At 37.3% G+C, this 15,144-nt stretch overlaps 1 protein-coding gene across 1 annotated transcript in view; it reads left to right on the forward strand.

Moving 5' to 3' along the window:
• Positions 1-304: 304 nt before the first annotated feature.
• Samsn1 (SAM domain, SH3 domain and nuclear localization signals 1) overlaps positions 305-15,144 on the forward strand; it is a 24,143-nt gene continuing 9,303 nt past the window's right edge. The window contains exons 1-5 of the mRNA XM_026788347.1: positions 305-384; positions 4,930-5,059; positions 7,013-7,164; positions 9,930-10,136; positions 12,794-12,944. Of these exons, the coding sequence (XP_026644148.1) occupies positions 313-384; positions 4,930-5,059; positions 7,013-7,164; positions 9,930-10,136; positions 12,794-12,944 (712 nt within the window). The 5' untranslated portion in view covers positions 305-312. The remainder of the gene's footprint in view (positions 385-4,929; positions 5,060-7,012; positions 7,165-9,929; positions 10,137-12,793; positions 12,945-15,144) is intronic.

The following is a 15,144-nucleotide window of genomic DNA, read 5'->3' on the forward strand; positions in this document are numbered from 1 at the left end:
AAGGAAGTTTCTTATGCAGCTGGAAATGCTCAACAATATGTCCTGTGCCCAGAATGTGTGCAGCACAAAATGACCAAAATATCCAGACTTGGGTTCTCCCTAAGGAGGTTATCAATGAATGTTCATAGGGTTGGACACAGGGAAATCCCTAGCACTGAAAAGCACTCAGCTCAAACAAATGATCTTTTCTTCTTTATACTTTTATCGTTTTTTTTTTAAATAAAACTCCATTAGGTCCATGAAGGAGAACTAACCAATGGACGTGAAGAACAAAATAAAACCTCAAATAATGGAGGAAATCTAGGTAAAAAAATGAGGGCGATTTCATGGACAATGAAGAAAAAAGTTGGGAGGAAATACATCAAAGCCCTTTCTGAGGAAAAAGTAAGTGTATTTTTATATTTTTTGTAATATATTCAGTCGGCTCTTTCTTCAGATAGAGACTATTTGGTGTTTTGCAAATCATTTAGTCTTATTTTTTTCTTTTACTATCATTTGCAGGAAGTTCTGTAGTGCTTTAAAAAACAGTGTGTTCTCATGCACATGAGTGCCAGCAGGGTGCATGCAGACATCAGAGGACAACTCTTCAGTCTGTTCTCTGTTTCAAATTTTATGGGTTCCTTGGATCAAACTCAAGTCCTCATGCTTGTTCAGCAAGTGCCTTTACCTGCTGAGCCATGTGGTTGGCCCAGTTTTATAGATCTTAAGGGATTATTACTCCTGTTTTAAAAGAAGAAAATTCACACATCTAGCATGTAAAGAAGAGCACGTGGTTTAAGTTGTAACGATTATCTGTAATTTATCTCTTCTTATCACTAGCCCATTTATGAATAATCTATGCTTCCACATCTATGACTGGGTTTTTGAGCTGTTTCTACTTTGGGCATATTATGAGTAATACCTTTGCAAACACTTATGTGCGATTCTTTGTATAAAAATATTTTTTGTTTCTTCTTGATACATGGTAATTCTACATCTAATATTTTGAGAAGCTGGCAACTGCTTGCCCAAAACTTTGCACAATTTTACTTACCCAATATCAATAAATAAATGGCTCCAATATTTCTATATCATGTCAGCTTTTGTTTTTTTAAGTATTGGCCATTAGTGAAGATGAAGTAGATTCACACTGTAATTTTTCATTTACATTTCTCTTATAATGGTTGATACTGAGATCTTTTAATGTGCTTGTTGGTCCTATCTATTTCTCTTTAAAGAAATGTCTATTTAAATATTTTGTCTGCTTTTTAATAATTGGTTATTGGTACTTAATATGTTTTAAATGTTTATATAATTTCTGAATGAGTCTTTTAACCAAATATGATTTCTAAATATATATTCTATCATTCTGTGCATGGGTATTTTCATTTTTATAGTATTAGTTGAATTCCAAATGTTTATAATTTTATAATAATCCAATTTTTCTGTTTTTCTTGCTCTTTGGTTTTTGGTATCATACTTGAGATATTGCCTAATATAATATAATGAAGATTACTTCCGTATTTTCTCCTAATGGCTCTTAAATTTTAGTGTAAGACCTATTTAGAGTTCATTGTTCTATGTGGTGTTTCAGAGGAGTAAAACTTCCTTCTTTTTCATGTGAATATCTAGTTGACTCAGTTTCATTTGTTGAAGACTCTTCTGGCGCCATTTTAATGTCTTGGTACCAATGTTTAAAATCATCTGATCATCATACTCAAAATTGTTATAAACATATAGATCATAAATATAAATATGCATTATATAATATTTCAGTTCTATATTGTTAATTTCTATATCTTATGCTCATTTTCTTTCAGCCCTCTTCCACTTGAATTCTGTCCCCAGTATTCTATTGCAACAGTAATAACCTCTGTGATGCCCAAACACAATGACACTTTACGCTTTAGCTATAGACACAAGGGGTGACATGTTTACATGTAAAACTTTCTGTTTCTCTGAGCACTCTTTGAACTTTTGTCTTTCCCAGAATTCTTCTTGCCTTTGCTTTTGATTCTATCTATCTAAATAGTAAGACTTCCCAAGGCTTATTAAAATACTTGATGCTCCACTAAATATACCCTCTCCTCTTTAGTGATCTTAGACAGTCTTATGCCTTTGGGCCCCAGATTAAAGCTTCTGAATGTCTTGTAAAGGATTCTACCAATACAGTGTGATAAAACCTGCTAATCTAGCTAGTCCTCTGTGGAACAGACCTCCAAGAAATAAAAGAAACACCAAGGATGAACTAGGGAAATGTCTGTGAACTCTTTGTTGTTGTTTTGCTTTTTGACATAGGATTTGTCTGTGAAATAGCCTTGGCTTTCCTGGATCTCTCTGTGTAGACTAGGCTGACCTCCAATCACAGAGATACACCTACCTCTGCCTTCAGAGTGCTAGGATTAGAGGTGCATGCCACCACCCAGCACCTATGAACTCTTAAGAAGGGTAAAGTGCATAGGGAGAGCCTTGCAAAGGCAGTATAAGTCTGACATCTATAAAAAAAGAGCAAGAGGAGATAAACATCAGACTTTCTCTTTATAGCCCTCTTCTGAAAACATTTTGGCTAGATCTTGAACCAGAACTTCCCACTGGAAGAACTCCTTAATTCCCCACCAGAATAGGCACAAATTTTATTCATAAGTATTCAGCTACTGACACACTGGAGGGTCTGGCTTCAGTGCAAACACACTGGTAGATACCAAGGGGAATAGCTGGAACTCCTACGGTACATTAGTCATATTTCTGTTGCTAATGGCAATGCATAACAGACTGATTATTCACAAGCAGCCCTATTTTAGTTGCACTTATGGTCCAAGAAAAAGCGGCCACATCTCATGATGGCCTTATTGGTGGTAGGGTTACAAGGGCAACAGAGGTGCAAATACAGGATAGTGTCTATCCCTTTGTTAGTAAAGCCACCAACACCTAGTCAATGTGGTTCTATTATAACCTCATCTAATCCCTACCATCTCCCCAATGCCATGCCTCTAAACACCAAAGATGGATTACCTTTCCCCTTTTATGATACTGCACAGTGGAAATTAAATGCACATTTGAGTTTTTGGGGATGACAATATGGAATCATAGCATGCAGTCTCCAAGCCCATAGCTCACATACTTTGCACAATACACATTAAGATCTAGGTGCCACATTCCTGTGGTCACCACAGTGGTCTATAACATTCTTCCTGAACTGGATCTCAATCACTTCTTTGAGTTACTATGTAATACCCTCCTTTCTCTCATGATATTGACCTGTACATCCAAGGCTAATTATGAGTTCCATTTTGTTCTCATCTTTCCTTTTGCTTAAGGAAAGGGTAGTAAAGTACCTTCAGAAGAAAACAGAAGTGCTATTCTCTCTTAATTCAGGCCAACATGTTATAAAAGGGTATCTTCATACTTATTCAGGTAAACTCAGGGCATTTGTTACCTTACAGTGGAAGTCTTTGGAACTCATTTTGCCTAAATCAACAAACCTTTCTCACTTTTGCCCAATTTACTAGTTCTCTGACATTATACAACCTATCTCCTTCATAGTACTTATACAGCTCATACTAATACTTGTTAGAGAAGGGCTGCTTGTTGATTTCCAGCCACCTGCCTAGCTTAGACCCAAAATAATCACACAGAAACTGTGTTAATTAAATCACTGCTTGTCCCATTAGCTCTAGCTTCTTATTGGCTAATCTCTTACTTATTAATTTAGCCCATTCTATCAATCTGTGTATCGCCACATGGCAGTGGCTTACCAGCAAATTTTCAGTATGTTTGACTCTGGAAGTGCCTCCATGGCTTCTCTTCTGACTCCACCCTTCTTTCTCACAGCACACAGCCTAGCTTTCCCCCACCTAGTTCTGTTCTTCCCTGCCATAGGCTCAAAGCAGTTATTTATTCATTAACCAATAAAAGCAACACATAGACAGAAGGACCTCCCACACCAAATATTTCCATGTACATAAGTTCATTTCCTGTAAAGACATAGGAACACTAGCTTATAGACATTTCCTAGCCCATGCACACTAGAACAAAATCTCTTAGAGCCCAAACCCTTTTCCTATGTTATCTTGTTTATTAGAGTATCCACAATTGTTTGAAAGATGGCAAGTACCTACTAGGCTGTGCTTCATAAACCTTCCCTAAATGACTGAATGAATAAAGAACAGATAAAAGCAGAGAATCAAACTAAGTCTATGCTTATTATGAAGATTTATCAATGCTCAGTAATGCTCAAAATAAGACTATTGAATTACAATGTGATGGGTATTAAGAAATTCATAAGCTTTGTCCAAACTTTCTAAAAATGGCAAACATTTGAGATGTTTTCAAGGAAATGTAATTTGTTTTGAAATTGTCTGTCTTTTCTAATTTTATGCAAGATTTGCTTTTCACTTGACTAGGTGGCAAGCACAGTATGAGGTTTGTAAAGCTCCTGAGATAAGGTTTGCTTTAGAATTGCCAAGTGAGCATGTTTTATTCATATCTAGTGATCTGGGAGCATGCAAATAACTGACATGAAACAAATGTGCAGAGTTTAAGCCTGTAGTATCAGATCTCAAAGGATTAGTAATGGCAGCAAACAGATAAGAGGGAGGACATGAAGAAGTAGCTGCGCTTTAACAGAAGAAGCATCAATGCCAATATAGCCAACATTTCTGATTAAATAGTCTTGATATGATATTCATCTTTATTTTCAAAACTAGACCATTATAATTGCAGTTATATTCCACAACAAACAATGTCTCGTCTAGGGGTGTTTTCCAAGTATCCTCTGAACTGTTTTCCTAGAAAATGAACTGAAGATTAATGACTCTCATATTTCATGCTGATGTATTCATGAGTGTTTTATTGTTTAAATGTGTCTTGCTTGTAGAGTCAGTGCACACAGTGAAATCTCCATGGAAATCTGATCTGTACACTTAACCTCTGATATGTTTTCTTCTGAAGGAGGAGGAAAATGGAGAGGAAGTCCTCCCATATCGGAACAGTGATCCCATGATTGGAACACATAGAGAGAAGACCTCCCTCAAAGCCAGCGACTCTATGGATAGCCTCTACAGTGGGCAGAGCTCATCAAGTAAGGCTAATGTGTAAGAGGCGGCATCTGAGAAATGAAGCCTGGGTTAAACTAATTAAAAAACAATGAAAGATCACCTTGAGGTTGTTTAGCAGATTAGAAACAAAGATCAGACATTTGATATAGAGAAGCTGAAAAGGTTGGATACATTGACTATACATGGAATTATTGATTGTGATACATAGCATAACATATTTTAACACTATAGCCTGCAGGACTCTTATGAAAATGACTTGAACAAGTTGTGCTAAATAACAAAATCTGATACCAAATTGCATGCTCAGAAAACCTCGTGTTATCTTGAGTCAAAAGATATAAAATTAATCGAAGTAGAAAAATAAAATTCTGTTCTTTATTTTTCTCCTTTGATTTTTTCTTTTGGTCTTTGTCTCTTCTTCTCCCCCTCTCATTTCTCCCAGTCTTCCTCTGCTTCTTCCTCCCCGTTCCTTTCTTTCTCTTTAATTTATTTTAGTGTTCTGCAAAGTGCAGGACACATGCCTCAATTCTATCACTTACATTTACCATTAGTAAGTAGAGAGTGAAACAATGAATATTACCACATGATAGATATGTCACCAGTGGGAGGGGAAAGGAGATTAGCTGGCAACTCTAAGGATTGCTGAGCCAACGCTGATATTTGATAAGAAGGACATTACTCAAGATGCAGTCACATTTCTCTGCTGCAATACTCACAAGAAAGTACTGAGGGTGCTGGTGCCTTATGTCTTTCTGTATGTGAAGTGTTATCTTTTCTCCTTCATTTCAGAAATTGCAAAAGAAAAGTTTCTTTTCCTCTTCCCTTTAAATCAACTACTTTTGTTATTTGAAGATGACTCACAAAGAGAAGATATTTAAAATTTATTCATATTTGCTGTACAACAGTTATTTTGTGATGAAAACGAAGGCAGAAACATTTGAAGGATGCAGTGTGTGTGTGTGTGATTCAGTTTTCGTAAGCATCCATTCTGCTAAAAGTATTCAAATTCATGTTGTGATACTGAACGTGGGAAGGATTTTCTTACTCCAGTCCATGGGGTAAGGCCTGCTCCCACATATTCATCTAGAAGGGAGGCCTGGGGAGAGAATGTTCCACTTCCATGCTACACTCCTGTTCATGCACAATGCCCAACGTCCTGCAGGATTTTTACCTTATCTCATGATGCATGATAGGGAACCTACCACTGCTGAGTCCCCGAGCAGCAAAAGGTCATTCTCAAGGAGGAAGTGAGGAGACAGAGCATGTGGGAGAAACACGGAGGCCCTTGCATTGGCGACAGAACTGACAGGACAAAAAGAAACAAACTGAAGCAAAATAGCTTTGTTCTGTTTTGCTTTCTTACTCCCGAAATCAAGATCAGAAAGGAAGGGGAGCAGAAAGCAAGCAGCCCGGCAGAATACGATAGCTTGGAGGTACAGATGTCTGGGCCATCTTCTCCTCTGCAAGGCACACAAAAGCATCACCTTTTATAAGCAAAGATTTTTCTCTCTTTGGCCTTTGGCACACAGTCAAAATTCTGGGGCAAACATTCATTACAATCGTGTAAGTTATAAGGAACTCTGAAATGACATGTGTAGGTCATTTTTTGATCAATAATAATACATGATTAAAATGTTATGTATCAAATTCTTTCTTAGTTTTCAAGTATGAAAATTTCTTTCTAGGTCTAGGCTTGAACCTATACCTTGCTACAGATTAGTAAGTGGGCACTTCTTAATGCCCTTTAAGATAGATCAGATCATAGAGCCAAAATGAGACAGGATTGGAATAAAGATTGAGGAGCATATTCAGACTGGCAGGGAACAAGTCACAACTAACTCTGAACAGTGACTCACCGAGGGAGTGTGATTAGAAGCCCAATCAGACTGGCATCCATTGCTCTTGCTCTAGACAAGGTGCCGGAGCCTATGAACCTTTGATAACCTGTTAACCTTTTTTTTTTTCTTTTCCATCAGGTGGAATAACAAGCTGTTCAGATGGAGCAAGTAACAGGGACAGTTTTCGACTGGATGACGACAGCCCCTATGCAGGGCCATTCTGTGGCCGTGCCAGAGTGCACACAGACTTCACTCCAAGTCCCTATGACACCGACTCCCTCAAAATCAAGGTAGGCCCACGATACCTCTGCTTCCTGGTCTGTCGAATGCCAGTTGTGTGATTTCCTTTAGGAACTACAGAAAGTTTGTTTTCATAGTAAGTTGGACTGACGCCCCAATTTGAACTTAGTGTGAGATGGGGTGAGAGGGATCAGTCTCCTGTGGCCATTAACATAAGAATCTGTGGGAAGGAAATGAATTGTCTGCATTTTTTGAAGCTCTCAGAGGTGATCAGCTAGGTGTGCCCACCTGATACCAGTTAGACACAAATAATAGAGCAAAGGGGGCAGCCAAAAACAGAACTATGAGACAGGCACCCAGCAGAGCAAAGGCTTGGGGAACCACACTTGGCTGGGCAGCTCCAGTTCTTTCTAATTTGGTTGCCTCATGTAACCAGAGGCAAGCCTATTGATAACCCCACCACAAATGTCGCCATACAACAGCTTATAAGCTTCAAATAACGTAAATATTCAATCATAGTTTTTGAGGGCATAAACCTGGATATGACTCAACTGCTATCTTCACAAGGATACTGGCAAAATCAGGATGCCAGCCACACTATGCTCTCCCCTGAGACCTGATGTCCTTCTAAAAGCTCCCATGGGTAGGTAGAACATAGCTTGTAACTCCCTACAAAATTATGTCCATGTGCCACTAGGTGATTTTCTGGAGCTCTCACAGAACACAATAAACTTCTCACAGGTCCTGAGTAAGGACACTGAGTCTTTGGGGTCACCTGTCTGTTTTGCTGAAATTTGTAAGTTTAAACAACACAAGGTACAAGACCACAAATGTAAAATATGACAGGGAAGACCCAGTGAAGAACTGTCACACCTAGAAACTTACTACTGCTTCTAGGGAGTATGCTGGTCTTCTGGGTGTATAGTATCTGGTCTGTCACTTCATTCTCTCAGGGAAAAGTGCAAACACCTAGACCCAAACTCAGAAGACAGACAGGTACACATACTATCCCAAATCAGAGAGATCATATCTTTTAGTCACAATCCCATCCAGTTATATGTTACTAGAACAAATAAATTGGTATTTTTCTTCAATCATATGTTCACAGACCTGCATGAAAATACAGATTTAAGCATAGCTTTAAGGATAGAGCCTTAAAACTAGCAAATATTGGGATCTATGGCATGCTATTGGGATGTAAAGTTATATCTCAAAAGAGTAACTTTGAACTTTGATTCTTATTTGAGTAAACATGACTCATAAAATAGGCACATGTTTTTCTAGAAATTAAATCTTCTCATAACAAACTTTTGTCAAGAGAATTTTTACTCTTGCCAATAATTGCATCCTATAACCAAATGTAGTTTTAGATATGAATACACAAAATGCCAATTGGTTTGGTCATGTCATTCTGCCTAATTCATGCTTCAATGAAAACTGTGTTGCGGATTTTATTTTATAGAATATCTCCTTTCGATGTTATCAGAATTTGTGGCCATCCCAGTGAGGCTACAATGTGCTATCTGGGAAATCGAGGTCCTTACATGGAATTCCTAGTCTCGTTAATAAAAGAATTTAAGAATGGGCTCAAAATTAAGGAAAATTTGATTGTAATCAAATAAAAAAAACCCAGGGCAGCAAGTTTTCAGTCTCTCCAGCTACAGGGAAGAGGAATAAAGAAAAGAAACAGAGAAAAACATGGCATTTGAGTTAGTTCAGCATGGATTTCACCTACATGGCAGGCAAGCAGCTACATGGTAGAGTTGGGTACTGCAGTGAAAAAGAAGAAGGCAAAGTATTAGGAAAACACACTTAGAAAAGAGATATAATAGAAAGGACATGTTATGGTTTTCTGAGTAATTCAGATAGACTTGGGAAATTGTCTGCAGCCCTACCTGAGCGGTGCAGTTCTAGGAAGCAATAGCTGTTTAGCTCACTAAAGGGCCCATTCTCATTCCTCTCCTCCCTTGAGCATGACTTAAGGTGAACCCACTTCCCAAGAGGTGACCCTTTGACTAGATGATTGTCCAGGCCAACCAGATTAATCCTCTTATATTTTGAGGACCTTGAAAAGTTAGTCTCCTCCAGGCGGGTTTCTGTAGGTCACAGATGAGTGCTTCCATGAGCGACACTGGGCACAAATACTTCCATTACATACTTAGTAAAGCCTTTACTTCCATTACTTTAGCTCAATAAAACATTTTGCATAGACTTATTTTATACTGTAAAAGAATCGTGTCATATGAGCTAAAACCATGAACAAAGAGTCCAAGTTTGTTTCTTCCCCTTTAAGAGAGCACATTCAAATGATGATCTGATGCTTCATTCCTGGATTGATTTAGGAGGTGGGATAAAAATGGATCATTCTTAAGATCACACAACTTAGGCTTGAGCTCTGACCCCATCTTTAACTTCATTTAAGAATGCAACAAGTCACTTAATATCACTGTTTCTTTTTCTGTAACACTTAAAGCAATAGTCTGATACCTCATACTCTCTACCCAATATATATGTATTGCGATAAGATAACAGCATATTTAAAATACCGTGTATATTGTTATACAAATGTCAGTTAGTGAGTTAATATAATCGGGAAAAGAAAAGTACCATCAAGCATGCTGGTGTTCTTTGCTATATAGGGAGCACGTTCATTGAGGATGCGAACTCCTGTCTATTTCTGCAATCTCTGAAGACCTTTACCACACTATCCACACTATCCCCATCCCTCTAAGATTCCTATGGTTCCATTCTTTCTCCATATTACTAAAGCATGATGGTGCTTTGGAATTTGATTTGTATTTGCTTTTGTCCTTAGAAAGGAGACGTGATAGACATTATCTGTAAAACACCAATGGGAATGTGGACAGGGATGCTGAACAATAAAGTTGGAAACTTCAAATTTATTTATGTGGATGTTATCTCAGAAGAGGAAGCAGCTCCTAAGAAAACAAAGGCACACAGAAGTAGTAAAAGAGAGAGCACCGGGACTCTGCAGGATTTCTTAGAGCAGATTCACCTCCAGGTTAGTAAACCTTTGGTCTGTTTGCTTTTGCTGGAAAATGGGTAGATTAGAAAGTGGATTAGTCTTTACACATGGTTGTTAAGAATGTAAAATTTACAGCAAAGGAAAATCTGTTTTCCTAGAAGAGCTCTTATTTTTCCTTTATCACGTTCTTATGCAAGGACAGGTCTTGATGTAGCACCCTTTGGACTAAAACCTAATCCTACTTAGCAGCCAGCAACATCAGAGATTAATGTAGAGAAATGGCAGTGAAAATGAAAAAAATACATATCTAGGGAATAGGAAATCACAGAAAAATATTTAAGTGAGAATGACCAAGAAGATAGGTAGAATACAGTCAAATTTGAGGGACTCAGAAGAGGAATGAAAGGAAGTTTGTGTTTTTATGATAGAGAGATCAAAATGAAATGCAGAGAAAATAACTGAATATAATTGTCTCAGAAGTAATTTCAGAAACAGTGATCATTAATGCTCTAGTGATTATTTCAAGGAAAAGTTTGTTTATGAGCACCCCACTTGAATCCATTGCACCACTGGCATGCCAATCACCTATTTTAATTATATCAGTACCTATTAAAAAATAGCTCTTGTTACATGGTACAATATACTACATAGTACAGTATCTACCATAAGTATCATCACTCCATTCTCAGTGTAATAGAAGCTGCCTCAGAAACACACACACACACACACACACACACACACACACACACACACACACACATGCTACATAGCACAGTATCCACCATACTCTCAGTTTTTAATTCATTTGCAAAATTCACTCATCAGTATTTGGCTAGTGCAATTCATCAATACAAAGGCAATTATATTTTCCTTAATTGTTATTTCTGACTTATTAAGTTACTCTTCTGTCTGCCAACATACTTTTCAAGTTTCATTATAGAATGATTGAGACAGTGTGATACTCCTGGGGGGAAACACTGTTGAAAACCTGCCTCTGTCACCCATGGAAAAATACCTAAGTGTGTTAAACACCATACTCAAGAAGTCAGAGTTAGATTGTTGTGTAAGAATGGAAATTTGGGGACTCTGTGTTCTTCTAAAATATACTGTTTTTAAACAAATTATCATTATCCTTTCCCCCTTTTCGGTTAAAATGTGCTTTGTAATAAGTTTTTTTCTGATTACTTAAAACTTTCTGATACCACATTTAATTTTAGTAACTGAAATAAGATATTAAAACTAGATTTAAATAAAATTGGAGACATTTTTGAGGAAGTTGGAAAAATGTCACTTCACTTTGCATATTCAGTGTGCTAGAACAGTGGTTGTGGAAATAACAGAGCTGTGTTTCTCACCCTTCCCAATGCTGAAACCTTTAACACTGTTCCTCATGTTGTGGTGACCTCCAACCATAAAATAATAATAATAACTATTATTATTATTATTATATTTTTGGTTCTTTTGAGACAGGTTTTCTCTGTGTAGTTTTGCTGTCTGTTCTGGAACTAGTTCTTGTAGACCAGGCTGGCCTCAAACTCACAGAGATCCACCTGTCTCTGGCTCCCAAGTGCTGGGATTAAAGTCACTGCCAGGCATAACATTATTTTTGTTGTTACTTCATAACTGATACTTTTCTACTGTTATGAGTCATAATGTAATATATGATACACAGGATATTTAACATACAACCCCACTGAAGGACACAGCCCACAGGCTGACAACCACATAGATACTTTATAATCAAAAGTCTAAGAATTTTACCCTAATACATGTTGATACAAATGATATACAAAATATCCCTACTGAGGAAAGGAAATAAATGCTTGCTTCAACTGTGAGCCTTTCATGTGTAATTTAAATTTAAATTTAAAGGGTAGGTGAGAGGCAGGGAGGGGAACATAGAAAAATGTAGAGCTAAATAAAAATCAATAAAAAAAGAAAGAAAAAAATTATATAGCAAGCCTGTAATTCACTAAATATATAATACCTCTTCACTCAGTCAAAATACTAAATTCATTTTATACACAGAACTGTGTCTGCTTTGAATTAATTTTTATTTCTCACATTTATTTATTTGTTCATTGTGTGTGTGCACGTGCGCACACTGTGGTGTGAATGTGGAGATATGAGGACATTTGCAGGAGTGAATTTCTTCTCCCATTTATGCTTTGGGACCCAATCTATGTCACCAGCCTAGGCAGCAAGCAGATTACCTACTAATCCATCTCACTGGAGCTCAAATTCATCATTTAACTACACTAAGAAAATAATGAGAGTAGATGTTTTCATGACCAAGCAATCAAAAAGAGAGACTGGTGCAGAGATATTACTATAGCTTAGTCTATGAGAGGTACTGTGTTGAAAGCCTTAAGAACATGCTGTCTTTTAATGAGGTACGAAGTGGGATGGACAAGTCAGCTGACAAGAGATCCATGATTTCCTGCTATCATCAGAGTCAAGGGACTATTTCTTCCTTACATTTGTCCTTCTGAAGGATAAGAATTTACAGCACTCTCTATTAAATGCCGTAGCATATGTTTGTGGGAAAGCAGTATAAATAAAATGACCCTAGGCACAAGTTCCACTGGGTTTTTTGCTGTCATAGGCATTTGTATAATTACTTTAATTTAGAGGAATCACAATATTTGAGCCCAATCAGTTTATGGGTTATATACATTTCCCTCCTCTTACAGGAATATACTTCAACACTTCTGCTCAATGGCTATGAGACCCTGGAAGACCTGAAGGATATTAAAGAAAGTCACCTCATTGAATTAAACATTGCCAATCCAGAAGACAGGATGAGGTTACTCTCAGCTGCTGAGAGTCTCCTGGATGAAGACAGTAAGTGTACATATCCACCCTTCTCCCTCCCGATCATCATACTTTAATATAAACAGAGAAATCATTAAAAGCATAACCCCAATGTCACTTACTAAGAATCATATAAAGCATTCTTCCTTATAACATGAAAGATTTTTTATATAATATCAGATACTAATCTGGCCAAAATGTATAATTAGGAAAAAATTTTGACTGTTATTCTTACAAAAGAAAAAAATTTCTCTGGGTCTTTTGTTTTCGTCCTTCGAAGCTATTAATTTACACACAAGTGGATGCCTGCATTCTCAAAGACCAAGGGACTTAGAGACAGATATTTTAGTACCAGTGTGAGCCATTAGTGAGAAATGCCACATATGTCTACCGTAGAACGGCACAGCGCCTGACTCCAAGTTAATGAGCTTTCCCTGCCACACAGGAAAATTCATTTCATTACCATATAGTCACATCTTGCGTGTGTTTATAGTACTCTTTGTAAATGCTATAATAGCTTGCAAAAATATTCAGTACTCATTTTTATTATCAGAGCTGGTTCTCTGTATTTGTAAATATAAACTAAAGATGAAATAATAAATGCAGATTCATTTATGGCTGAGTACAAGTTATGCCAGCTGGGTTTATGAAAATGGAATAGCTTTTATTTTTACAATCGCCCATTCAGAACACTGTTTCTATTAAATCTAGTCAAACCTCAAAACCCTGAGTTTAGGGAAGGCCAAGCACTGCAGAGCATGTTGTAATGGGAAAAAATAAAAATAAAAAGGAATGGAGCCTCTGCTCTAAACACATGAAAATACAGCAAAACCAACTAGACTGCATAGCTATAGATGTAGAGTTGTTTCTATTCTTGAGTGTGTGTGAACAATAATTATAAATGGGGGCGCTGGGCAAGCATGGTGGGAGCAGGAGGAGGAGAAAGGGTGGAAATGTCGTGAATATGGTGTACTCAGGCATGGAATTCTCAAACAACATTTTCAAGGGAAAAAAGACAAAGAAAAAGGAATGGAACCTAACTTCAAAGTTTAAAAAAGTATTTTAAGCCATCCAAGCCAGTCTTCTTTTTCAAAACCTAAACCAACAGTAGATCTTAAGTCCTTTCTCCAAACATAACACTCTTAGTAAAACTTCATTCTAACGCCTTCATGTTTATTATTTTCCTTCATGCTGCTGCCAGCTCAGAGCCTGAGACAGGAAGCACCTTGTATCTTGAACACAAGCTCCTAGTGATTTCACAGCTAAGATTCAGGTCAATGTTTGGGAAGCATTGCCAGACTTCTTAATACTGCAAGGAACAGTAGAGAGGGGAGCAGGGGGGAATCTGTATATAGCAACCAGACCTTGACTTCCTTTGTGGGTTATTCTCTGCCGCATTTCAAAAGTCCTACCAAACTGAGGCACAGCCTGGCTATACTTGTTCACATGTGATAACAATTAATGTAACTCTTTAGAAACTTTCTTTCTTTTTTCTACTTGTGGTGTTGTGTTTGCACAGATATTTATCCTTTCCCAACAACTTAGGCATGCATGACTAACCCAAAACCAGTAGAAATGATTCTATGCCTAATTTATTATTATAAATAATATTCATTATTATATTATATATATTTTATTATATATATAATTTATTATAAATAAATTATTTATAATAATATAGTTTTATTTGAAGTTCTGGGGACTGGGGAATGAGCACAGGTGGATAGAGTGTCAAAGGCGGGCAAAATTGACTTAGAAAAGTAGATGACTTATTCAGAGCTTGAGACCACATAAAATCCACCCCTGAGACTTGATGCAGAGATATATCTTCGGTAGATGAGGCAGCTTCTTCTGCATCCTGTCATTTCCATTCCTGGCTCCTCACTAAACAATGTGTGCTAAGAAAGCAGTTCTGTAGGCTTCTCATGTTGCTCATGTGCAGTCCCACAGCCGATCTCCAAAGGAATGGAACCATGAAATACGAGGAGGGAGAAGACAGTCTCTGAATGCTTGAAAACACTTGCCGCTCTCCTACATTTCAAACCACCTACCTTGTCCTATTTCCAGCGGAAGCAAATAATAACTGAATTCTGAAGAAGTCAAACAAATAGATAAGAAGGAGAGGTAGGGCTGTCATCAAAGGCACACCTCTGTAGAGCTCAACGTTCCACCTTTTGCGTGTGCAACCTAGTAAAGATAAAAATAAATAAATAAATAAATAAATAAATAA

This window comes from Microtus ochrogaster, chromosome 2, assembly GCF_000317375.1.
Source record: "Microtus ochrogaster isolate Prairie Vole_2 chromosome 2, MicOch1.0, whole genome shotgun sequence".
In the NCBI taxonomy this organism is placed as follows: Eukaryota; Metazoa; Chordata; class Mammalia; order Rodentia; family Cricetidae; genus Microtus; species Microtus ochrogaster.